This window comes from Struthio camelus, chromosome 4 (assembly GCF_040807025.1).
Source record: "Struthio camelus isolate bStrCam1 chromosome 4, bStrCam1.hap1, whole genome shotgun sequence".
Lineage (NCBI taxonomy): Eukaryota > Metazoa > Chordata > Aves > Struthioniformes > Struthionidae > Struthio > Struthio camelus.
The window spans coordinates 77918870-77945871 of record NC_090945.1 but is presented as its reverse complement, the minus strand read 5'-3'; the positions used below and the strand labels follow the sequence as shown (position 1 = coordinate 77945871).

The 27002-nt window shown below is 42.7% G+C and overlaps 1 protein-coding gene across 2 annotated transcripts; it reads left to right on the top strand.

The window, feature by feature from the left end:
• The first annotated feature begins 256 nt into the window (after positions 1 to 256).
• On the top strand, positions 257 to 26226 carry LOC104151356 (NELL2-interacting cell ontogeny regulator 1). 2 transcript variants are annotated; one of them, XM_068943572.1, is made up of 4 exons: positions 257 to 366; positions 18318 to 18462; positions 20273 to 20361; positions 25082 to 26226. In XM_068943572.1, the coding sequence occupies exons 2-4, from the start codon at positions 18339 to 18341 to the stop codon at positions 25151 to 25153; spliced, it is 285 nt and encodes a 94-aa protein (XP_068799673.1). In that variant the 5' UTR covers positions 257 to 366; positions 18318 to 18338; the 3' UTR covers positions 25154 to 26226. The 2 variants fall into 2 exon arrangements, with proteins under 2 accessions (XP_068799673.1, XP_009684426.1); XM_009686131.2 differs by lacking the exon at positions 257 to 366 and adding an exon at positions 16043 to 16147 and having other exon boundaries at positions 25082 to 25263.
• Positions 26227 to 27002: the final 776 nt, after the last annotated feature.

Genomic DNA, 27002 nt, shown 5'->3' with positions numbered 1-27002 from the left:
TGGCAGGAAAATGCAGAACGGGGAAAGAGCAAGCAAAAGGAAAGCTGATCCCAGCCAAGCAGGGGGTAGTGATGTGCACCAGTGGTGGATTTGGGTTGGTTGGTTTGCTTGTTTTACTGTCACTCACTATTTGCTTTTTCACTGTTAAAATGTTCACAGATAAAATGCCAAGGTTCCTGATGATTCGCATACAAACCTTTACAAAATTGGGTCCAGAACCAACTTTTCAGAAGAGCTTGCAAGGCTCCAGGAAGGAAGCCCAGAGGAAGGCAATTCAGTTGCTGGTACGGCTGACAGGATTGATTGGATCTTCGCGTAAATTCAGTTAAAGCACTGTGGAAGAAGTATTTTTGGCACCTTTGTGAGGTATGAGGACAGAGGAAGGTAGACAAAGGAGGAGAAGATCCTCTGTGTAAAACCATAAACATGAAAAACCTTAGCATTCTAATAGCTAATAGGTCGTTTACAAGTGTGATCCCGTCCTCCTGGCTGATGCGCTCGGGTTGTGTTTAACCATCCACAGCTTGAACTAAAGAGTTAGGATCTGTTGTTGGCAGCTCAAACATTCAGTATCCTCTGTGGATCCGTACAGAGAAGTAGCTGTAAGACCAATCCATGGCACTGACACAGACCCAAGGTGGAGTGTGTCAACTTTATGCATCGGAGAATGGGACACAGATACCCAAATATTTTAGCTACAGGCATAATTACATCAGCGTAGTGCTGCAAAGGGAATGATTAGCTAAAATAGCAAAGTGTTTTATATTCATTTACACTTTCCCTATCTGTTTAAATGTCTGTGCCACAAATATATTGTTTTTGTAAGAGTGTCTATACACAGAGTTGCAGTGGTTCATTAGTATTTGGCAGTAGCTTAGTTAAACTAGTCCAGATCGCTTTAGACTAGTTTACAATTATAGTATTATGGTAAAGCTTGCAGTGATAAATGTGTAGGTATAAACCAATCCACAATAATTGAGGTTAAGCAATATGCTTATAGCATATATTGGAGTTATAGCACCAATACGTGTGCTAACAGAGATATTTACAGACCAAATTATTACCCCACTACAGTCTGTGTGGGTGTGATGCTGGCAATCTCAGAAATGTGAATTTTAATATGGTTTTAATCTACAGGGATTCTTTTATGGTTCTTACTGATTTATTTTACATAATGTGTCTTTAAATTCCACATAAAAATCATATTACAGCTTTTAAAGCTGCAAATTCAAGCATTCTGAAGTTAGAAAATGCCAGAATTCATGTTATTTGCAGAACTTTAATTTGCCTCCTCTTTTGTTTGATTGTAAGGTAGTCATTAGTGGGATGAGCCCATTCGGTGCACAGAAAGGATGGTAGTCACTTAATGAGCAGCTATTCAGTATTTTGTTCTCTCTTTGTGGCTTGATGTGGGGCTCCATGCCTTACTACTTACTGTTCAAACCTTGCTCTGAAGACAGAGTTACTAATCTTTTTATAGACTTTTCAGTGGTATACATCATTGTAGGAGCTGAGAGCTTCACAATCAGAATTCAGTGTAGTTTGATAACATTAACTAAGGAGAAGATAGCATTACAGCTAAGGTTTTGAGGCATAAAGCAGTTAAACTATATATGCTAATGTTTGGATGCCCAGCATGAGATGTTTAGTACTTGGTGTTCCAGAGTACCCTGTATTATATAGCACTCCATATGTTCAAAGCACATCTCACATTGATTCCAATGATAGTTGTGAACGCTCAGCATTTTTACCCATAAAAATGCAAGGTTTGAATTCAAGCTTTCAACTAAACCCACCATCCGGTTCATGGCCACCCATAAAACATTTGGTTTTAAGTGACTAATTTAGCAGTCTATGTTAAAGACAAAAAGAGAATCCAGTCCTACGGAGCAGCATACAAATGCCTCAGCTATCAACCATCCTTTTTCTTCCTGCAGTCACTGTGGTGTTTACTTTCTGCCGCAAAGGGAGCCAGGATGCTCTGGACAACATCTGATTCATTACACAGTCCTGACTCATCTCCATACCACAGTTCACCCTGCGCACTGAGTGTTATCACACTCTGTAGCTATATACAGCTCTGTAACGAATGACAGGCCAGATATGCTGCTGTGCAAATGATAGAAAAATTACAGAGAGAAAGAAAAGAAAAAGCCTATTCCTGGACGTATTGATGGCCCACCTATTTCCTTGCCTCTCTGACCTGATGTGGCTTCACTGAATGCTTTGGGTTACCATGTTTGTACTGATGCTGAGGGTATATGCCCTGTGTTTCCCAGAGGGCCTCCCTTTCCTACACCTCCTAGATCATCCAGCCCTAGGTGCACGAGAGCCAAGAAGTAAAATAGCATATTGTTTTGGATGGCCCGTTCTTGGATGACTTTCAGCAGTGTGGGGAGTATGTCAGCTCTGGCAAGGTGGTCACATAAACAGAGGTCATAGGTCTCCATTTTTAGCTGCCGGTCAAGCATGCATTTGTGTCCCTCTACCACCGGAACCTTTGCTTGCACAGTGCCAGTCTTCCATCTCCTCAGACAGCCTGCAGAGCTGCCACAGCAAGGCCATTGTAGAGACAGCATTGATCTGTCGCATAGTATTTCACCTGCTATGTTTCCTTCCGAGATCTGTCTCAAGGCAGCTGGAAGTCTTCAGCAGCAATAAGCAGATCGTAGTTACTACAGACATTTCTGTTTTTCACTAGAAAGATGGGGCGGCCACCTAGGCCAGTAGGAACAGGCCCTACCATAACTTTTAGGAGAAGACATGGCACAAGGCTGGAAGATGAGTAAAAAACCTGTTCCTGGAAGAAAGGTAAAAAATGCTTTTCGAGGTGTCTGGAAGATGAATGCTGAGATGGGGAGAAAGAAATCTGGATGCCAAGAGGCGCAGTGGGATTTACTGGTAGGGAAAGGAGGCCTCATTCACCTCTGGAAGGGTGTGTCTTGCTGTTTCCCAAGGTTAACCCAGATGGCTATCAGTGTGGTCCTGGCTAGTGAAAGTTTAAGATAAGAGAATGCCCTCAAGCCTAAGTGGCTAGCCGCTGCACCATAAACAATGCACCATCCCTCTCTCTTAAAGGAGTAAAACTAAGACAGTTTTTCTTTCTGTTCCTAATGGGTGATGGAGCTAACCTCCTTGAAGAAGTGGTCATGCACAGCTGGAGGATGTTTTGCCCCAAACCCAAAATTCCTATTAACAGCCTTGCTGTAGGTCGTCTTCAGCTTCTTGATCTTTATGTGACAGTGGTTGTGAGGCTATGAATGCCATTGCTGGGACTGCTAGTGAGTGGTCAGTCATAAGCAAGATAGTTGCTAGTGGTGGTCTTATACCTGTGGCCCTGTGGGTACTCCTCTAAGAGGTCTGTGCTCTTCCAGGGACTAGGGCACTCTCAGGCTCCCAGCTTTTGGAGCATGGTGCAGCAGACTCAGTGTAGGGTGGCATCATTAGTATATTAGAGATCTTCCTGAGGCAAGGATATTTTGCATAAGCAGCCATGCGTGAAGTGTAGTGACAGCACACTGGGGCATACGGGCCTGGTTCAGTTCTGCTGCACTGCTTTGCATCTGGTTGGTTGACTGAGGCTACTCCAGGTGGGGGTAAGCCAAAGTGCAGTCTGTCCAGCTTGCGTGAGCGGTGTCCTGCAAGGTGATCTCACGGCCAGATACCCTGAGGGTATGTTGTCCTGGTGTTCCATCAGAGGGACTCTCTGTGCACCCTGCTCAGTACTCCTGGAGCTCAATCTTGCAAACTATCAAAGGCTCCAGGACCAATGTGTCCGTATTATAGGGCAGTACAGTTCCTACTGACACTGCTTCAGTGGTACTTGGAGAACTCCTGTGCCTTCTGCCGTGAAGGCAGACAAGGTCTCCCTTTTCGTTGTCCTCATGCCAGCAGAAGAGGATGAGAACTCAGAGCCAGCGTTGAGAAACAGAAGCGAATCAAGTGTTTGGCAGATTTTTGTGCCCCAGGATGAGCCACGCTCAGTGAATATGTATGAACACTAAATGTAAGGAGTCTTTGGCAAATAGGAGTTGTGAGTAGCAGAATATTCCTGGACTTGAGTTCACAAGCTCCCCTAAGTCTTTAAAGAAGATCTTTGAACTGAGATTTTCAAAGGCTTATCATTTGGGCCAAATTTGTGCAGTGAGTCATAGGAGCAGTAAGAAGCACATCCCCAGTGCAGGAAACTCCCCTGTTAAATTTCAAGGTTCTGCTTCAAAGTAGAGGATGCGCAAACTTCTTAACAGAACAATCTTGCATTATTTTATTAAGATGGGCATGCTTCTGTCTTATTATCATAGACAGCTAAGCCAACATTTTAAGAAACAAGCAATGAAAATATCCTTCAGGTCCTTGGCAGTCAGCCAGCATAGAAAATCTTGACCACAGCAGTTAAGGTTAAAAGTTATAAGCTACTGATAACGGACCTAGTAATGAAAGTGTCAGGCTACTTTAATTATATGTGTCTATGTAAATAGCCAAACAGGAATTATAACATGCAGTAACTTACTTTTACAAGTTATTAATTCCTGAGGTCTTGGATTCTTCAATTTCTCCAGCTGTGTTCCTCCAGTCGGTTCAGTGAATCAGAGCTTTAGTTTTAGGTGATTGGACTCATTGCATGTTTTAAATGAGATAAATTATTGATGATTTATTAATGATTATTAATTATCACCAGCAGCTGAACAAATCTGAAATATATGTGCAAAGTTTATAGGACCAGTTCAGAACATGAAAGGATGCTTCTTCCACTATATGGACTTTCAGCTTGTTTCATTGCAGAAAAAGAGCACTGACTTCTTTTAATTTCCATTAGATAGATCTTTCTAGATAATACTTGTTCTCATTTCTGTAACCAAAAGGTGGCAGCATATTCTCTACTTTTCCTTTTCACCCATCCTAGTTCTAAGCCCCTAAATAACCTTACTCGCTGAGTTTGTAGGGATGCCAGGAAATCCAGAACCATCATGCTGACTAAGGAACATTGATGAAATCTAATGTGAATTCAACTGTTTATCACCTTCAAATAGAAATATGGGACTAGATCAAGGACTGGTGATTTTATTCAGTTGTTTCAATGACAGCCTGATTTACTTTTGAAAATGTGAAGGGTTAAATTTCAGCTCAGCATGGTATAACTTCAGGAAGAACACCTACCTGGAGTCTAACACTATTATTAACATTAACGATAGCTAAGAAGCCTGTGCCCATAGTATTGATCTGTCAGACTTGCACTAAATTTTGTTCCTCCTTACCGCTTCTGGTCACTAGGCCAAGTGCTGGAAGGCATCAAAAGGGGCAGCAAAGGGAGGGGAAGTACTTTATGCGGAGAGAATACCAAGGTGAAAATGATATGAATGTGCCAGTTGAGTTTTGCTGCATGACTGCATCAATTTAGAGACTTCTGGAAAGATGCCCAGAGACACCCATTTGCCGTTTTGCCTGGTAAAGAGATTTGGAGGAGGAGGAGGAAAGTATTCTAAAACATTACCTGTTCTTAGATCTGCAGGGATACTGTATGTTTGGCAGGATGCCACAAATCCCCTGGAAACACAATGCTACAGAACACTGCAGTATGTGTCCTTAACAACTCAAGACACCCACAAGCATATCAAACTGATTCTTACTCTCTACACTGCTTTTCCATAGAGTATCCAGTCAAACTGAGGGTCTCAAGTTATCATTCCTCAGCTGCTCCATGGCCTGAATTGGGGACTCTAAATGACAGAGTTCTGGGATGTTGGCCAAAGTTGATAGTACTGTTCCCTAGACACTATGAAGCTTCTTAACAGAAGGATAAATAAAGCTTGTGTGTGCTGGAGGCAGTAAAGAACTTCAGTTATCCCCACCTTCCAGCTGGAGATTAGATGCAGAGTAAGTATAAGAATATGTCTGATAGTTATGGTTGACTTTAGGGTCACCTTCAATCTCCAACTCACCAGATGCCGGTACAGAAGCCTGCTAAGTATAAGCCTCAGCACCCATCCAGACTGAGTCCCAAAGCTTTTCTGAAGTTACATATGATATATTTAGTTTATCTGGCTGCGGCAGCCTGCGAGTATGGGTAGTTGTGAGCAGCAATCCCACAGTTCCACGTGGCACTATACTTCCTCTCTCTGATGTCCATAACTAGGGACAAGACTGAAGGGAGAGAGAAAGTTGATTCATAGACACGATTGGCTGGTGGATTAAGAAGAATGATGTGGAAGCTTGTGCTGACAAGATGCAGATGTGGGGAAGGTCGCTCAGATCGCTGGGAGCGTGTGATCTTCGGGCTCTATCATAACTCTCACTGTAGATGCATTTTTTGGGAATAGCTCACAGACTGAAGACACAACTCTTCCAGATACTAAGAATCACCTCAAATTATTATTCCTCCCTCCATATGTGTCTTTACATGGCCTCATCACAGGCATGTGTGGAGGAGGATTCCCATGCTTTCGTCTCTGTCTGTTGTAAGCAGAAATGTCTTTGGGGAGGCTGGAACTTTTTGACGTGGTTGTTGAATCAAGATGCTCCTGTGGAGCACAGCACTGGCTGGTTTGCTGGGGAGTACTTCCCCATTGCCTGAATGGATGCTCTTGGTCTGTCAGTCTTGCAGTTTACTTTCATTTTTAATCTGTCCTCAGTTCAATCACCTTTACGCAATGTCAGCATTGCCTCCTGAAGGAGATGATGACAACAGAAGGTGGCACACGTAGTGAGCCCCAGGCATTGTAAGCCTGTTGCTCAGAATGAAGCATGTTCCTCGCCAGTCACACCTTATTTAATGTCTAGCTTTGGAGAGACAGGGAGAAGAGACTATAACTTATTATCTTCTGTGCACTTACAAATGCACAGGTAGGAAAATCCTCTGAGAATTGTCCTGTCTTTTACATGGTGTCATCCAAGAGATGAGTTAATACAATTCTGCCATGCCAATATGAGCAGATTTCAAAGCTGCTTGCCTGTTGCTCCCTCCATTTCCCACCTCTTGTCGAACAGCTGGTCTCTAAAACAGAGGAAATTTTTCTGTTTGGAGATTTCAAAACCTGATTGAAAGATCAGGGACAGAGGGTACCTCAATATGTTCTCTCTCTCCCCCAGTGTTAGGTGCAGCCAGAAAATTGTCTGTATGACCAGTAAATCTCAGACTGTTTTAGACCTGGGACAGACATTCAGCACCATCTCTGTTTTGAATGGGAATCGATTTTCCTCTATCCCTTATTTTAAAAGCATCTGTAGTTAACAGCTACGCTCAAAACTGACAAGTCTGCACGTCAAATGGAAATGCCAACATAATATGGTGTGACATGAACAGCATCCAAACATTTTCTTATGACATTTCTTGCTGGTGCAACAAAGGTATTTTTCAGCATTTGTCTGCCTCAGATGAAGATGGGGTCTATATTTTCTTTATTCTGGCGAGTTGCCATTTCGGCTGCCTTTATACTCTCCTCTTCTCTGATGACATTTGCAATGTAATACTGTCTTTCCTGGTTAGATAGAAAAGCCAGAATTCATTGATTCATAAATTTCCCACACCACAATATCCAGTCACCTCTCCACCTAGATAAAAAGTGCTAGCAAAAAAGTGCAGCCTGCATGAGATTTAAATGACTATCTCAAGGTAAAAGGTTGCTCATAGCAAAATTGGTCTTCAAAGCCCATTTTATGCAAAAAGCAATGTAATCCTCCTAACTAGGTGTTTGGAAAGAGGTGGTTTTCCACTGCCTCCAACTTGGAAGGAACTAAGTATCAACACGGGATCCTACAGCATGAAGATGGGATCTCTAAGTAGACTGTGCGCCTAGTGCCTTCAAAGATCCTTTTACTTAGATCTAGCTGTAGTCCATAAATAAAAACCTTGTTTCAGTGGTTGCTTTTAGTTAATGGAAAGCAGCAGATTTTTGGATAAGCTAATCTGTGCTTAATTATAGCCTTTCTGAAAAAGGCATTTGACAGTTTCTCCAATAAATAAAATAGTTGACTAAGTAAAACAGTCTAACTAAAATACATGATGGTAAAACAGCAAATATTTTCCTTTCTGTAAGAGTTTTTAAATTTCAGAATATGCATATACTTTTCTTTGTTCAGCAAGTCTGGAGTAGAAAAGCAGCTCTATAGGCCTAAGTGATAATAATGAGGAGAGGCAATCCTGCGGTCCAGGATAGAGAGGGCTACGCTGCTAATCTGGAGGCACTTCACGTTTCTGTCGTCCAGAAGAAGGTACATATTCCTGTAGAAACCTGGCTGAAACCAGGAGATCTGCTTGTCAAGGGAGTAAGATCCTGCAACTGGTCAGCTGGTGGGAGGTACCTTGCTCCTCTGGAAGGCAGTGGCTCTTGCTGAGCTCAGAACTCAGTTTGAACCAGGAGCTGACAGCTGCTGCCTCTCACAAGCACCTCTCTTGAAGATGCTGTGGCTCCCAGCTCCTTCCTAACAACATGCTGTTCCTGTCTGCCCGCTTGCCATCTTGGATGTCCTGCACTGCTGATCTGTCTTCTAAACGATGCGTAAAGGCCCTCCAATAACATCAATACAACAGGGCAGTGAATCAAATCATGCGCATAAAAATGCTGAATACTTCTAGCTTGAAAACTGCCAAACAGATGTTCCTTGTTTTGGACTCAAAACCGTTCAAGTTTAAATACAAAAAGAACTGAGCCAAGTGTGAGTGCTTCAGGCTCAAAAAAATATTGGAACCAATGAGGAGTGGTAACCTTGTTTTGTTCTCGCACCAGTGTGCCAATTCTGTTTAAAGTGCTTTCCCTAAATTCGCTTCTGTGCTGGGACGGTGTATGAAAATCTACAGTTCCAAAGACATCCTTTTGCAAAAGTTACGGAACAAGTGGAGAGGTTAAGTGGGGATCACAGTAAAAGCTGGAATTCAACTTAAAAAAACAAATGCACCTGAGCCACGTTTATCTGCCATGTGTAGTGCATACTTTTTCAAACACTGTACAGAGTCCTGATACTTCTTTTTTAAAAGGATTCTTCATCTGAATGTAACTTGAAATCCTTTCTTTGCCTCAATTATATTGTAAAGTTGACATAAATCCACTAGATTGTGTTAAATCTTGACAAATGTTTGCTTAAATTTCAATTTTGCCTTTTGTAGAATCTCCTTATATGACAACAACATGCCATATATGTGAATCCATTGTCCCATAGCTATTCTGGGTTGTATTAGATTACGCTGTAACTCTTCAAAGGTGGCTGCCTGTGTTTGAAAAATAGGAACTTTTAAACTCTTAATCATAATCATAAACATAATCTCTTTTTTCCCCCTCCTGATGCAATTTCCAGAAGATAGTGGGGAAGCTAGTTAAAGATACCTGCCTTCTGAGAAAAGGATGCTGCTCTTTCGGGCTAAAAATGCAGGATGCCTGCCCAGAGAAGATTCCTTGGCAAGAGAAAAGTATTCACGCAACTGAGAATTCTGCCTTTTTCCGTTTTTCCTGTTGTGACATGTGGAGATGAAAAGTAGTTTGTGCATGATCACAGATTCAAGCATAGCACTTAAAATGATACAGGATGGTACTGTGGGGGGCCCACATCCCTGGACAGAGGGAGCTCCTCCCTCTTGCAGGTTCCTCATCCAGTAGCAATAAACAGGACTAACCAGGTGGTTACTACTATGTCCACAGTGTGGAAAAGGTGAAGAACCTCTGTTTAGGGCCTTTGCAGCCCTCTCAGGGCTTCCTGCTAAAGACTGAAGGTTTAGCTCTGAGCCAACTGTCGCTCTGTGGGAGGTGGGTTGGGCAAATGTTTGTCCCTTTTTTTACTCCCAGCCCTCCTCTGCCTATAACTTTCTTTTTTAAAAAGTGTATGTGCTTGTCTTCCTGTCCCAAAATAGCTAGTATGCGCTGATTCAGCACAGTCTCAATGTCTGCACTGATTTACTGACTGATCTTGGGGACCTATGCCACTGACTCTCTGTAATAGCTGAGTGATTTCTATGCATGTTTGAAGTTCTCAGGGTGATTACATGACTTCTAAACCAGGCATGTCTCTCTCTTTTACACTAATGTACATCTTTGTTTACAGTCGCCACTATTTGGAGCTAGCCGTGTTAGGAGCAGCCAGCCATCTGAGCTGATGCTAATTCTGGCAGACTGGACAAGCGTATAGTCTTTTAGTGACACTCCATGTTGCTCTTTACAAAGCACTCTGTGATGCATTCTGGCATAGCATGCCATAAACTTTCAACTACAAGGGGATAAGAAGCCGATAGGTCTGCCTCAGCCATCTTTCCAGGAAACAGTAACATTTTGGCAGCGGGATAAGGTGGTTGAGAGGGGCACAGACAGCTACTGCTTCTTTGGAGGTCTTCTAAACTGCACTCAGACAGCTGAGGACCCAAACCAAGGGTCAGCATTCACGCACTGCAGCTGAGTTTCAGATCACAGGAAAATTATCAAGGGCTGAGAGAACAAAGGGTGTCAGATGGGGGCAAAGAACTAAGAGACAGAGGCAGATAGAATGAATAATTATAGCAGAAGCTGTATAAGAGACAAGAGGAAAAGATGAAAGGAGCAGAGGCAAAGTAAATGAGAGAAGAGTTTGGCTGATAGATGCCTCTTTCCTTTTCTCTCAGCTGCCCACACTGTCCTCTGCACTTCTCTGAGTGTCCACTAAAATATCTTCTATGATTTCTCTTCTTCTTCACCTTGAAAATTTGGCTGCACTGTAAATAACCTGCTCCTGCTTTTAAACATAAGCATAAACATAAGCTATTAAACTTGTATAAGCATCTGTCCAACTTTCACTCAGGCAGTGCTGAGTTTTGGAAGAACTATTCAGCTGTTTTGGCAGGCAGATTCATCTATCAAACAGACATGTTTAAGGCTTTTTGACAGTTCTGGGTTCCAGTAACAGTGAAAGCCCTATTTTTCTTGATTCACTGAAGTTCAAGCTTCTGAAAACAGTAATGCACAAAAGTCACAGTAATGGGACATGTCTAGACAGCATCTTATACAATGATTTGTATGAGGGCATCTTGTTCCTCGTGATTATTATACCAATCTTGTCTGAGGACCTGGAGGAAGGTTTAACAAAATGAGTCTTTCCTCCACATCTCCAGCTAAACTAGCCTTTCTTATTTTTTCCCCTACCCAGCCTACTTTTTTGCATGGCTGCTATGTTAACTTCAGCTCCCCATGTTTTTCTGCATCTTGCATGACCATACTTTTTTCTCCACAGAGGGAAATTTCTCTCCAGTATGACCTCCTTGGTGGTTCCCTACTGTCCTTCAAATTCCTCAGCAAGATTCAGTTTGTCATTATCTCTTTCGCATATCTGTGACCAAGTTATAGATGTACGTCCGCCCTTCCATTAAAAAGGATGGGATCACAGGGAGGGTGTTCTTCATATGGATAGGAGGCTTTTTGTCCATAGGAAGAAAGCATTCCTTTTCCTGGCTTTTCAGTTTCCTAACATCTTCTGCACTAACCAGCTTGCAATTTGTAGCACTGTAATTGTAGAAAGGAGAAAAAAACTCTTAAAAGGAGAAGCCATATGTGTCAGCTTGCAAATACCTAGTATGGATGAACTCAGGTTAAATAATGCTGTTTTCAAGCTTAATGTGTAAAGGTGCATCTTTAAGCCACTGAATCACAGAGATCTTATTGTCAAAACTGCTGATTATCAATGAGATACAGGATTTTCTGTCACCAAAGTAATTCTGGATCAGTCTCAGGTGGCTGGCCACAAAGAAGTTGTTTCCTAGAGAAGGGAATGTATTTGGAGCCCCCTGATTATGGTTCTTCTGGATTCTGGAGTGTCCCTGTGTGGACTTTGGGTAATAAACATCTTTTAGGGGAAAAATGGTTATTGATCAGCTTTGAACTTTAGCAATCTCTTTCCTCTGATTTCCTCAGTTCCCATTTTTTAAAGTAGCCTTTGCAAGGAAACTGGCTAATACCGTGCTGCTTCTCAGCTGAGACATCTTCCCTTTACGTGTCTATGCCACCCATGTTAGCAGAGGCCTCTGCACTGTGAAGTCCAGTTCTAGAATGGGAAGCTTGCAAAAACAGTCGTTCACTCCTCTCCAGTTTAAAGCACAGCCCATTTATATGTATGCATATTTGTGTAGCTGCTGCAAAGTACTCAAGACATCCCTGTGGACTTAGCATACTATTGCCAAAAAAAAAGTTTCAACCATTATGTACCTAGAAATAGCTCAACTACAGCTTGGAACATGAGAACTTTTCCCCAGAGGTGTGTGTGCAGGAGAGCAGACAGGGACAGTGCAGTCCACGGGGAGCACAGTTAATGCTAACCCTTCCTGAAAATTGCCTTGGGATTTTTAAATGCCTCTCAGCTCCCAGAGAGAAGCTGAAAGATTTGACCTTAGTTTAGCGTCTCATCTAAAAAGCAGTAATTACTTCTGACAGTGCAGGTCTCCCTGAAAGCTATGTGGAAAAGTCAGCGTTGGACGTGAGCCCAGTCTTAGTGTTGCACTGAAACTCAAGACTTTTGGGGCCTAGAATAATTTCAGTTGTTGGCCATACTCTGACTGATAGGGGTCTGCAGGAGCTGGAGTCTCTGCGTTACAGACGAGGAAATCATTCCTAAAATTACTAATTGGGAAAATGGAAGAAAGAACAATTTCATTTGCTTAGCTGCTCACCGAGATATGCGAGACCTGTTCAGGGAACAAAAGGCTTCATTTCTTAATCTGGTCACTCTGACACTTTCCAAGAGCCTTAAATTGGAAGGAAAAGAACAAGAGGTTTGCTCTATGAATAGCTCAGATGTCAGCGTATGGGACAACGCAATCAGCGGTAGGTAGTTTGACATTATTATTCATCATGCCTGCCTGAAGGACTCAATCAACACTCCAGGCCTTGTGGTGCTGCGCCAACAAGTGAGAACACAGCTCCTGCCCTCGAGTGTTCGCAGCCTGGGATTATGGCAAGAAGGGAACTCAGCGAGAGGTGTGAGGCCGTGAGATACTGGTATAACGAGCATATTTGCATAACAGCAGCAGTCCCGGCCAGCTTTCTCCCCAGGCACTGCCAGACAGCAGCACTTCACAGGAATCATGGCAGAGGTAAAGCTTAAAAGGAGATTTCATGGAAGACAAGATGGTATGTTTGCGGAGAGGTTTTTACCAGGATTTAGAGGGCAGGCTGTGAGAAGGCATAAAAGTGTCTGCAGGAGAAGTGACAGAATCTGTTATCTTTAGCGAGGGAAGAAAGTTATCTACTGTGACAGAGTATTAAGATTTAAGAGGCAAGGAAAGATGAAACAGTGAAGGGGCTTAGAGGTAAAGACTTGAGCTTCTTTTCTCCCAGCTCTACAGAAATATTTATAATACCAAAACACGTGCTACCAAATCAAGATGAAAAACTGAAATCTCAGCAACGGTGCTTTGATGCTTTTTAGCTGTTGGGGAGCTCACCAAAAAAAAAGCCATTTTGTTCAACTTCTTCTTAAAAAGGAGCTACGCAGTAAATTCTCACTGCTCACCTCATGAATGATCCCACAGGGCAGCAGGGGAGTCAGGACCTTCTAACTTTCTTCCACGTCACTTTTCTTGCAAGGCCTGAGTTGGCACAAGACTATCACTGCAACTTTGGGGACAGGCAGTGAAATCCCTGCTGAAGGCCGTGTGCAGGTGCTGCGTACTCCCTCTCCTAGCGTGTCCTCCCAGTGCTGGGGTGTCCTGGTGCCAGGCTTAGGGCTCACATTTGCACTACGCAGGCTTTGTGCAAGAGGGAAATAGACTTGGAAAGATTTTATCAGGGGCTATAAAGTTCTGGTGGGGGTCGACCAAGATAAGAGTTGCTCCTGCTCATAAATATTTCATGAACTGAGAATTAAATGTATTTTTACTCTGATTAGCTTAGGTTTAAAAAGGAAATGACTTTGAAACAGAAAGCCAGAATTGTCAAATGGAAAATGTCAAAATGATTTTTTTCAGCCAACTGGAAACTTTTCTTCAATAGATTTTTCAAGTAAAACTATCCTAAGAGTGGGGACTCTTCTTTCTCTGTGAAAAATTTCCACTTTGGTGAACTGATGTTTTTCAGTTGAGAAAATACTAAGTTTAATGAAGAGAAAAGCTGTGCTCAACATGGCACAGAATGGGGAGAGAAGAGCAAAGAGGAAATGTGGTTAAAGCACCAAAAAGGAGGTTGGTCCTGGTGACCACATGACAAGTAGATTTAGGTCAAGACCAAGCAAAGGAGGTCACAGTAGCTGGTAGAAGATGTTTAGAGGAAGGACTTTGGTGGCTGAGAATGGCAGAAAGTCATCAGATTTTAAAAATCTTATTTAATGAGAAGTCAGAATCCCATTGTGTGGGTGTAGAAGAATGACTCAAAGGTAACACCCAACCTACCAGGGACTGGCTGCTTGGTGTTACTATTGCGATAGCGAAGGGACAGGACTTGGGAGAGTAGGGAAAGATTTACTGGAAACGGTCAAGAACACAGGTTAAGAAAAGGCATATATATACACACATATATACACATACATACATGTATATTTACACACCTACATACACACATAACTATATGTGTGTGTGTGTGTAGGTAAATGTTTATCTGCATATGTATTTTATTTATCAGGAAGACCAAGGCCAAGATTTGAGATTAATGGCCAAGAACGATTATGAATAAAGCTTTGCATTTGTAATTTGTGTATAGGCAGATACTTAATCAGACCAAATCCTGTATTTTTTATCTCTGCAAGAACAGTGCTATATCTTTTTTTTTTTTTTTGGCCCAAAAGAACAGTCTCTAAGAAATATTTTCCTTATTTTTCTCTTTTTGTGATGTATATGAGCAGCAGTACTGTAATTAATCCTTTCTTGACAGTGCTTACGGATGCCGTAACTTTAGATGAATTTCAAAATACACAGAGTTTGCAGCACTGTCAGAAGGCAAAACTTACAAACGGAACAAACTGAAATTTTAGCATCTTACTTGAAAAGTTGAGGTAATAGGAGCAAAACATTCCCCTATACAGGACGGACAGCATTTAGAGCATGTTGAGAAGAAAAACATTAGGCAGCAATTTAGTCATAACTCTGAGTAGGTGTTTCTGCTCATGAGAAAAAGGCATTGCATGCCTGACTTTCCTGGACGCTGAGTGCCCCCAACTTTCACCCTGAAAGCACTGAAGATTGGGTCCCTATTGAACTGGCTAAAAGCAAACAGAGAGCATAGTTCCCTTTAAAGTTCTGTAAATGCTTCTTAATGGTGTGCCTACCCTCAGCTGCGCTCATTTGCTTTTGAGCAGGAACTGATAGCGTCTAATTTGTGAGAGGAAATGTATTTGGGAGGGGAGATGACATGCTTGGACTTAGTCTTGCTTTGACGAGGGTACTTTATCTATGCTACCTCACTATATTGCATTCGGTGTAAATGCTGGCAGTGTACTGTTTTGGACTATAGCTCATGGACTATTAAAAGGGGAACAGAGGTGCAGGCTGGAAAAGGAGGGTGAAGTTTACTCTGAATTCAAACTCACGTTCCTGCTCAGGCTTTCAGTGCCTGCTGTCTGGCTGCTGCTCCTGCCCTTCTGACAGCCCTGTGGCTGGGGTCACAGCTCTGAAGACACGTCCAGGAAAGCAGGCAGGTTTACAACTGCTTTAACGCGGAGCCATTCAAAGGGCAGGCCGTGGGCTGAGCAATTCCCAGCCTTCACCGAAGTCTCCGCTGTAATGTGCCCTGCAGTATCTGGGTGCAATCCCATAGCTTTCCCTGGTGTCCCATAAAGCAGCTGCAATTTGTCACAGCTGTTTTCACGCACTAGGAAGCAAGCTGCTTGAATCACGCACCACATCCCTGAGCAGGGCTGGGGAAAACCACTCAGTGAACTTCAGAGAAGATGAATCGAATAGCCTGGCTTTAACCGAGCGTTCAATCCAAACCTTACCCGGAGCAGGTAAGCCACTGCTGGAAATCACATGTCACAGCAGAAACATCTTTCCTCAGCCCTGGGAGACACAGCCTGTTCCTCTTTAAATCCTAGCTGTGTGCTGCAGCGCTCTGCATTGTTGCCATGGCAGAAATCTCCCCATAGTAATAACCTCTTTCAGAGAAGGTTAAAAAGAGACAGCGCACATGCTCAGAAATGCTGCACTTGTTCTGTTAGCAGTTTGCAGCGGCCATTTCAAAGAGACCATCACAAAGACGAGAGAGAGAGAGATCAGGTACTGATATTTTTTCCTTTGTTAGAGGGGGTGACTTTTCTCTTTCGCAGAAGTCCATGCACAGATCTGTCGCTGTTCCCAGTTGCACTGCAGACAGGAGCCACCGTTGAAGCCTGTCGCGATCATCCCATGCAGGCAGCTAATTGTCACAGAGTAACTGAGAGGCAGTAGTTAGATGTGGTGTGAGGTGACTGCTGCACCTGGAGAGCAATTATTTTGCAGCAGGGCTCACATCTGAAGCTGAGCTGAGGCTGGGGTAAATGACACGTAAGGCACCCTAAAAAAAGTTTAACAGCATATCTGTGTTGTTTTACTGAATCTCTATAGCACTGAGTCAGCTATGGGGATAGCCTCCGCTCCTACTGACCATGAAGGCGTTAGCGTTGTATTATCCTCATTTACTGATACATGAAAACTCTGCTGCATCCCATTGCAAAGCCTGGTGTCTCTGATTGTACTCGTTTTGACTGCAGATCACCGTTAATTAAAACAGAAAAAAAAAAACCCAAGCCACTTGTTATTTTTTAGTCCCTTAACTTTATATTAAGGATTTTAGAAATAAGGATCACATCAGCTCACATCACTTGTAAATATTGGGGGGGATAAAGAACTCCGTTCTGGGGTTTTAGGAATTACATTACCAGATCTGTTATTTGGTGTGAGCCCAAATATGTTTATGACTGTACATGTGCATGTGTCTTTCTTGCCTCTGAACCCTCCCCTGCCCTTACATTTAGGGGGAGGTGCGCAGGAAGGGAACGTGTGCAATGCTATTCCTTCCCCAGGTGAATTGCTGGTTTGCACGTGCAGCAAGTGTTCGTACAGAATTCGCAGCTGCAGGTTAGCTGTGTCTGAAACGGTGGCTTTGCACATGCTGAACAACAGACCTGTTCTGCTTTTGTGGCAAGATGTGGGGAAAGCCTTTCCTTTCGTGCCTCCCTCCATTGCCCTTCCAAACACGAAACACAGGCTGTTTAGAGGAATGCTGTACTTCTACATTCAGTGCGCGCTGAATTGATGTTCTTATGCAATGTCTTTTGTTCAGTAGGCACTGACTTAAAAATCAGGAAGAGATGCCTGTCATCCTGCTTTCCTGAGCTTAGCTAAAGAGAATCTTCATGTGGATTCTGCCTTCTTGTTACAACTTAACCTTATTTTCTCCTTTCTGTTTCCTCCCTTTGAACATACAGGAAGGGATGCTAAACTTGGCTGAACTAAGAACCACCCTTTCAGTGTGCCAGGTTCCTTAAGGATTGTGATTGATACCCGTAATAGGCAGCTGCAGCCTGAGGCAGTCCCAGTTTCCTCTTTCCTCTTGATCTCAGTTTACCCATTGAATCAAGGAAATACTTCATTTTGAAACCTTCCTTGAAGTGTACTTCTCAGAGACTTCACCTCTGTCTGAAGGGGAGGTGTCGCTGGGCGAGACTATACCTAATTTCGGGGAATGGCGTGGCCTGACTGTGATGTTCAGGAACAAATGGATGGCTTCAGACAAAGATCTGAAGCCCAGAATAGGAAGTGAAACAGGGTCAAAGAGTTTTGATTTAGTTGCCACTATAAATTCTACCTCTGAATTTGTGGAGGTTTCACAAAAGTCTTTAACTTCAGCTGCTTTCATAAAGGAATAAGTTTTTATAATCAGTGTAGTAGGTAATTAATGACAAAAATTAGCTTTAGTTATGTTTGTGAAAAGATGGTACATCAAATAGCGAGAGCCAGTCGGTAAAAACCTAATTTCTAGGTTCAGGTCATTTCAGCCAGGTAGCAGAGCTCTGTAATCCCTACAGGTCTGATCTCCAGGTCTAACAGTGAACCAGCTTTCCAGGTTCGTAAGTTGGTCTGGGGTTATGTAGTAAGACAAAGACTGCAGTCACCATTTGGGGTCACAGTTGCTGGCATCCCGGCTTGCAATCCCAGCACATGAACCCAAAAACTGGTTAGGCAACTGATCTTCCCCTTTGTGTCTAGGGACATTCTCTCCAGGTCAGGTTTTATGTGCACTGCTGTAAAAGAATAGAAAACTTCTGTCTATGTTATAGTTGTGCTGATTTTTTTCTTTAAAAAGAGACCTGTCAATGCTTTAACTGTCATGAACGTTAAGTTCTTTGCAACAAAACCCTTGTTTCTGTATTGTTTCTCACTGACTTGTTTGTGTCTCTTGATAAAGGGAGAAGCACCCGTTCCCAAGATGCTGGCACCCTGCCTCCTGAGAAGAGCTGTCCTTACAGTTCCTTTAATTTTTCTGGTTGCACTGATCCTCATGGAGCCCGTTAGAGCTGATCAAGAAGCAGGAACAGCCATACCAGCTGAAAGTATGTGCCACTATATCGTTCTTGCATACAGCTTGTATTGTAGGTTTAATATTGCAGGACTCCAAATCATTGAAGCTTGTCCAAATAATTCAGTCTGTTCTGGAAACTTGCTCTTTTTGTTTTAAAACTGCATCTTGACAGTACACCGATGGCATTTTCTTCATGCATTCAAGGCTCTTCACCCTCCTCCCATGGTCTCATGCCTATTTCTTTCTTGCTTGCACCTGAAATCTGCCACTGTCGTGCACCTTTTCTTTTGTCCATCCCTTCCATTATGTTTGTTCTTTATAGGCCACAAATCACCCTGCTTGCCTTTCAGCGACAGTCTTGAGACTTGCTTTTTTCAACTGAAATTGGTCTTTCATTACAGCTTTCATTCTTGGTGCTGTCTACCATATTAAATTCAGTAGTTTTTAGTAGAAAATAACTCAGTGAAGATGCCAGGAAAGCACACCATGTCAACTCTCAGCCTTGCTGCCTTCAACCACCTAATAGTCCTTCACTGATCTGTATTGAGTTTAATTTACATCATAACATAATGACAGGTCCTTGCATCAAGCTGTTGATCTGCAAATTGCTATCCTCTCCTATTGCCTGATGTATATATGTCATAACACTAGGGTTAGGTGGTGCTACAACAGTGGGAGAGGAGGTCTTTCATGCTGCTCAGTGTTTATTTTTTGCCTCTTTTTTTTCCCCCAGTCAGTTAAAGAATTTGGCAGACTCCTTTTCCCCAGTAGGTGGGATTAGTTTCTGCTGGTTGGCAAACAGATCGTGAGCTGTAGGTCCATGCTTCAGCTTACCAGAAGCATGAAGTGATCAGTTCAATATCAAGTGTTTGTAAAACAGACTGACAAGCACCACAGGATTTTCCAGCCTCCCTCTAGGTTTTATCCTTTCTTCCTTACCAGGCTTCAAAGAGCAAACTAGCCCTACACTCAGAATTCCTCACTTGCACAGTATTTGCTGGGAAGCTGCCAGAGACTCACAGGCATTGAGAAGCAAATAAAAGCATACGCAGAGCCTGATGATTCTAAGGCATTTTACCATGTCTATATTTGTTCTGTCTCTGTAGTGCTATTTATTATAGAATAGCTTCGTGTTACATGATGATCAAGGCAAAGCAAGCCTTGTGACCTTCAGTCTGGATTATCTAGATGTGGGAATACAGTCTTAAACGTTGCAATTAGTCCAGAATGCAGCAGCTTTCCTTATCAGCGATACCCAGTAATGATAGGGCATTGTGTTTATCTGCTGTTTGCTTCACTGGCTTTGGACAAAGCTGTATCAAATTCAAAGCTGCAGCCCAAGTGATCTGTCTTTTGATAATGATCTCAATTGCATTCCATTAGCTTTCTATTTAGAGCTTAAGTTTGTGAGATTAGGAGACAAGATTTTTCTGGGAACAGATCTGTGGTTTCAGAAACCATTTCTGGTTGAACATGTGCTCAGGGCTGGTAGAGCAAAATGGAAGACTCATGTTATGGGTTTAGTGTTTCCATACTTGTATGAACTGTGACAGAGAAGAGAGATGGTGTAAGGGAGGAAGGGGGAAAAGATATGAAAGAGGAAGGGAAGATGGATTTTTTAATGTAAATTTGTTGAAGCAATTCTTTTGTCATTGAGTCATTAGGTGGGCCATCTTGATGGACCAGTTATAAAAACTTGGATTGTTCAGGAGTAGATCCATCAGTACTTACTCTCCCCACTCTTGTCTATAGCTCTTCATCATGCTCAAAATCCATGTTTATTCCTTCTGCTTTATACTTCATGCTGTTTATTCATAATTCTCTACTAAACATTCTCCCAGGCCGTCCCTGTGTCGATTGCCATGCGTTCGAGTTCATGCAGAGGGCTCTGCAGGATTTAAAGAAGACAGCATATAATCTAGACACACGGGTAAGGAAACATTTGACTTTTTTTTTAATGGAAGAAAATGCTTTAGGTAGAAGCAGATAAGCTGGATGGATCTTGCACAAGATGCTGTCAATTGACTGTACTGTCCTATCTTCAAAGGTGATGTTTGGTAACTTCGTTTCACCACTCAAGGCAATAATGTGTGGAATTCTTCTGACTTGGCTTGCCAGGGACACTAGGGAGCTTAGGAAAGAATGAACTAACAGTCTTCAGCCCTCTACTCTTCCCTCGCCCAAGTCAGAGTGTGTTATCTAAGGACTACCATTAGCCCTGCCGCTCTCATTCCAGATGTTGAGTGCACACCTTTCTTTCTATGTTAGAGTCAGCAAGATCCAGAACATCATTTCTATTTACTGTCCATAAGAACGGAGCCATCTCAAACGAAAAACATACTAAAGTAGAATGCTCCCCTGCACATGCTTCTACCCCAGTGGAGAGGCTAAGGGAGGAGACATCATCTGACAGATGCTTTTTACATTGCTCTGATTCCATAGTGATGAAAGTGCCACAAAGTAGAACAGCATGGAAAAAGAAACTTGGTTGGCTTGCAGTCAGTATGGAGAATTTGCCAAGGTTGGTATGTTCCTTCTTTGAGGGAAGTTGAATCTGCCTCTTGCTACTGCAGCCTGCAATCTGTGACTAGCTGTATCTCAGCTGCTGTCGGATAGTGGTGTCTCAGGAGGGCGGCTTTTCCCCTCCTTCCCATGTGCCCTGTAGCTCAGATGTTACATCTACGCTCTTGCAGAGATTTTTCAGCAGAAGGCACTCAAACTTTTTTGCTATTCTCAGGTATGGTCAAGACAGTTCACAGTTCAAAGCCGGCAAACTGGCATTTTTGAAGAATGGTTTGAGGTGACTCCAAGCAGGGTACATGATACTTAAATGAAAATGCAGCTGTAGGAATGAAGATGCCTTGAACTGTGGGTTATTACAAAAACAAAAAAAACCCCACATTCCAGCCGAACCAAACTGGTATATAATAGATTTATAGATAACCAAGTTCTGTTCAATAAATGCAGGTCAATTTTGGGGCTCCTTCATGAAGAAATCTGGTTAATGAATACATCTGCTGAGTACGGTGTACAGACAAAACAAGATGTTAAGACTGTGCTGAAAAATGGTTCTAGAGCACCTTTTTCTTCTATCACAAACTTTTGAACTTTCTGCTAGAGTTTCTAAATCTTGCTTCAGAAATGTCTCAATTACTAAAATCTTCTCTGGTTGTCTGGTTGTGGCAATGACTTTTACGACACCTCTAGCTTGCAAACCAAGAGTGAAACTTTATAAAATATAGATGTCCAAAGCAGGAAGGTAGCTATGAGGACTGAATTGCTGAGTCCTAAAGACAGCAACTGTATTTGAATATTATTATTTTTTTAAATAAAAATAAATAAATAAATAGAAAGAAGAAGGATAGGAAAAAGGTTCAGTTGAGAAGAACGTCCTAGAATTGAGTTTTGCCATTGTAAATTTAGCAGCAGGCCTGAACATGTGGCTCCATGATATATTCTTGCAACAATAAACCTATCTCTTTTTGATTATGTTAAAATCTAAATAATTGAATCCATATTGAGATCCTTCAGTGCCTCTGGACTAAGACAGGCTTATTCCAGTCATTAAGCTAGGAATTCTGTCTGCATTTTCAAAAGTCATGGAAATGTTTAATGGTTGAGGACTGCTTGGCTCATGGAACTGCCTTCTACAGTGTTTCAATTCTTAGTTTTATTATTTAGCTGTGGTCCAATGTGATGCAAACTGGGAGTTTTAAGACAATTGCTTTTGGCCACATATATATTTTACATTTGACTGTTTTCGTCTGGTTTGCTACTTAGTGGGGCAAATGTTACTGTCCCCCAAAATACAATGCCCTTTGTTAATATTCCCCCTAGAGACACTTATTTCCTTGAAAAACCCTCTTTTGTTTGCAGGCCGGATTTTTAAAGGATGACTAAGCAGCTCTTAAGTGTGTTGGAGGGGGAAGGATTCCCAAAAGCTTAGAGAGCAAATTCCCATTTCATTCCTTCTGGAAATCTCACCCTGCAGTTCTGCACCAGAGAGGCTGTATACTTTTACTACATGAACTCAAGAGTTTTCATGGTTAATTTGGCCTTATGTTGATCTGTATGGTGTCTGGAAAAGCAAATTGGCTCTAGCATAGGTTATATAACCTTTTATGGGGGCCATCGGCTGTATCCTCTTCATTTTAAAAGACTAGGTGTGCTTGTAACCCCCCACTGATGTGAGGATCACTTACTGCTTGTCAGGCTGGCTGCATATTACTCATGTGGTAAGAGAACAATCACAGCCCAGCTCTGAGAGGCTGCCTACTACCTGTGCAGATACCAGATCTGTTTGCCCCTTTTGCACACTACTTTCCACCTTTTCCTTCCTGCTGGCCCCTCAGATTGGGATGCAGGCTGGATTAATTATTGTAGCAGCAGTAGCCAAGTCTGGGCAATCTTTTCCGGGGACACCTCTGTTCCTCCCTCACCTAACCAAAGGGCAGTAGGTGTACTATAGCAGAGGCAGCGCTGATCATGAGCTGCAGGAGAAGCCCTTGTACTGCCGGGAGGGAGCTGCTACCGTCAGACCCGTTCATCCAGCCTGCAGCCTGCTCCCTACTGCATCTAAAGGCTGCTAAAGACAGAGGCCAGCAGAGAGCAGACCATGAACCAAGTTCTATAAAACAAATCCAGTCCACGGGCTACATAGTTCACTATATGTTGGTTTGCGAGACACTTATTTTCAAAATTCCAACCCATTTTTCAGAGTTACCCAGTGGACATTGCACTACAACTTTAAAGAGCCCAAGTAACTGCACTTTTAGCTGTAGCTTACAATCTTTTGTGCGGGTTAGGAATCTGGACCCTGCCGTGGGGTGTTTTTTTACTGTGCTTAGACCTACTGGGGGATACTAACAAATGTGCGCAAATGACTTTGTGATCATACTCACAAAACAGTCAGTAAAGCCATTGACTGCCATTCATTTTGTTCTTTATTCCTTTCTAGACTGTCAATAGTTACTTGGAATGTTCAAAGCACATTGAGTTAGAAGTGCTCATGAAAGTAAAAATAAAGGCCTGGAAATATTATTAAAGATATATAAGATGGTAGGCAGCCTTGGGGCTTAACTCAGAGCTGTTGGCACGCTGTCAGCCTCCCTTATTCAAACCATTGTGAATGATGTCAAGGCAATAGTTAGAAGGTGGTGATTGAGTGTCTTCTAGATGATTAGCAAAGTCTGATCAGATCTTTCCAGTCTTGCAGGGTAGCTGAAATGATCAGAAGTGATACCTGATTTAATGTAGTGCCACACGGCTGTGTCTAGTGATTTATCAGCTGGAAAAACACCTAACCAATAGCTCTTCCTGTACTAAGAAAGCAGGTGGTAAGCAGGATGCTTTAGCCTACCTCTGCTCCCAAGTGTCTTTAGCTGATGGGTGTCAACGGATAAAGCAGCTTTTAAAACAGTCTTTAATCACATGGTTATCCCATTTCATATGACAGAACACAAGACAGGCAGATTGAGGATGCATTTCACTGACATTTTGAGTTGGCAGTCTTAATAATGCCCTGCTCTGTGTAACTGGTTACACCAGTGGAGATTAATTTGCTGAGTGGAATTTCCCACAGCTAGTGTGTCACATAGTAATAAGGATGAAGTCATCTCTTGGGTCCAGCTGATTCCCAGATACAGCTTCAGTCAAGATAGACAAACTGAAATGACTGTGTATGATAGATGAAGACCTGATGTTGGTGCCAGGCAGCTCTGTGCTCCACTATGCATCTACTGAAGCCACAAGTGCTCCAAACAGCCAGGAGAAGCGAAGTCTCTGTATGCTAGAGAGGAAGGACTCCTGTATTTCAGTTATGCAGCCCTGCTTTTCCTTCCCTTGTTTTCAGCCATATGTAGGCTGAGAAGATGCAGGCCATTCCAGCTCTGCAAAGTTCCTGATCCACTCTGGTTGCTCCAAGAAGCCCCTGGGGAGGGTAATGAGTTCTTGCTATTGATGAACAGCAGTTTAGCTGGGGGACCTCTGCTCTCATGGATTTGGGATCCCTTTCCATAATGAAGCCAGCAATTCCATCACAGGTTTGACCTGTGATAGTTAATATGCCAGGACAGCGCCTACTGTCTATTTTAAAGGCACTAATAGCATATTAATAATAACAGTAGTTAAGCAGGAGAAGAAGTTAAAAAAGGTAATTTACGCCTTACTTTCTCTGTATAACTTCCAACAGTGAATCCAGCCCGTAATACTCTTGATTCTTTAAAATTTTTGAATCTTTTTTAAATAAAAAGGGAATTTCTAGTAGGTTTGGATGTTTTTTAAAGCCTCTCCCATAAGGCAGCTTGAGCAATTAAAGTAAGATTGTAAGAAAGACAAGTAACTTCAAACAGAAAAAGACAACATCCAGACACACAGTGAGGGTACTAATGTGAAAAACACAGACGTGCACTAGACTGAACTTCTCCGTGTCACAGGAAGTATTGCCACGTTGGGATGCCAGTTAATCAGGAAGAAGCTAAATTACTGCACGGTGCAGTAAGCAGTAGGTCCGATTGTTACCTCAAGCCTCATCTCGCAGAACCAATCCCAAATCTTAAAATAAAAGTAAAACAAGCTTTTCTTTGGGAGCTAATTAGTTTTGTAGTACTGACACTAGTGTTTCGATGTTGCTTTTGTTTCCTGCTCTATAGACAGAAACACTGCTTCTTCAGGTGGAAAAAAGAAATCTGTGTGACTGTGTAACTGCAAATCTGCTAAACTGAATCCTGGAGGCCAGCCAAGGAGTGTCACCTGTTCAGCGGTTTTTAAAATGTAGCTATATAAAATACAGCTTTCTGGAGTTCATTTTGCAAGCATGTATGCCCCAATGTACTGAGGAAATTGGAGGGTTGTGTCTTATGTGTTTGTTTGTTCTGTTTTATGTTTTTAAATAGTCCTCTCTCTTCACATCCACTGGGTTGCCAGTAAAGGCTGAGTTCAATAAATTTGGTACTTGGTATCAGAATGGGGGAAACATCTACTTGCTTTGCTTTTTAAATCAGAGTTGGCCAAGCGTAACCCACAGGGTAAATATGGCCAGCAGTGTTCTAGAGACGCTTGCAGCTGATTTTTGTCTCTAATGTCAACGTATCTCTGTGGCAACATACCCAATTATGCTGAGAAGGGGACTTGTGGTCTCTGTAGGTTTTGCCTCTTTGTTAAAGATGACGGAAGTCCTCTTTGCTTGTTATGTGCACTGTGACCACATTCAGACATGTTGTGGGTCTGTCAGCTGTAATGAGGTATGTGTCAGGAGGAGGTACGTGTGTGGTACTTGGACCACAATGGCCTATATCCTAGTATGGAGTTTTCTGGTATCCTGGGTAAGAATATCTTCTTTTTTAATTAAAACCTTGCATTTCTTCCTCTTCTCCTCCTGGACAGTCCATTTTAAAACCACTGTATCTATGAACAGCTCTACCTTAGCAGGTTCAATGGCTTGTATCGAAAAGTGTGGAAGATATTATTGAATACTGGCTACGTGACAAGGGGCATGAGAACAAGTTCACAAGACCTGCTTAAGTGCAGCTGGACACGTAGGCAGGGCACGGAACAGTACAATCTAGGATAGAAAAATATGCAGCAGGAGATAGAAACAGGCTCTTGGCTTAGAAACCAGAAAACAATATAGATAACAATGTCTTGGGAAAAGTGCATAGCCTTCTACTGTATCCACTATAGCCTTCTACTGTAGCCACCTATAAGGAGCTTGGCTTTTGCCATATGTATGAGCTAATTAACTCTGTTATATAAGTAATAAGATAATTCTGAATAAACTGAGACTTGTTGATCATCATCGGATGTGCTTGTCTCCCGTTGTTCTCCGACAAATGGTGACCCCGACGTGATAGTGCCACGACGGAGCAACGAGTGGTCAGGTCCTTGCAGCGAGGACGGCTGAAAACACAGCGAAAAAAACTGTGTCGAGCCCCGGGCGTTCGCATCGGCGTACCCGGCTGAAACGTGCTGCCGAGACCTTGGAGAGCTGCAACAGCGCTGACGATATTCAGGTATGCAGAGGCAAGCAGCATATGATTTATTTACATGTCTCTTACAAAAGAGACAAATTAGGGAGATAGATTTACAAAAGGATCTTCCTGGGTTGTTAGCTTATGGGCACTCCCAGGGCTGTTTTCAGAACCCGCATACTGTTCACGAATTATCTGAATGGCGTAAATGAGGTGATAGGTTATGGGAGGCTGCAATTGATGGGGATAAGTTAGCCAAGAAATTTGGAAAACCATGGAGGGCTGTACATAATGAGTTATTCCAATATCAGGCAGAACAGAGGGCGGCTGAACAGGCATCTGCTGCTCGTGAAAAGAATAAGACGTACGGGATTGACTGGCCGCAAGGTGCCCCCTTACCCCCAAGTGTGTCTACCGTATACTTGCCTTCATCGCCTCCTCCTTTTACTGATGGATTTAAACCTCCTCCTTCTGTACCCTCAGCCCCCGAGAGCGAGTTTGCTCCCAAGGACACACCAAGCAGCCCTACCAATCCGTTTCTGTCGGAGCCAACTCCAGGGGCGGAAGCGGACCTGGCTGAGGCTATGGCAAAGGAACGTAGAGA

Bases quoted from the DNA above. Each gene is read 5' to 3' on its own strand.
- LOC104151356 (XM_068943572.1), top strand. From the start codon at position 18,339: ATGCTGGCACCCTGCCTCCTGAGAAGAGCTGTCCTTACAGTTCCTTTA. The intron at 18,463-20,272 runs GTATGTGCCACT...ACATTCTCCCAG, and splicing joins AACAGCCATACCAGCTGAAA to GCCGTCCCTGTGTCGATTGC. The intron at 20,362-25,081 runs GTAAGGAAACAT...CCTGCTCTATAG, and splicing joins CATATAATCTAGACACACGG to ACAGAAACACTGCTTCTTCA.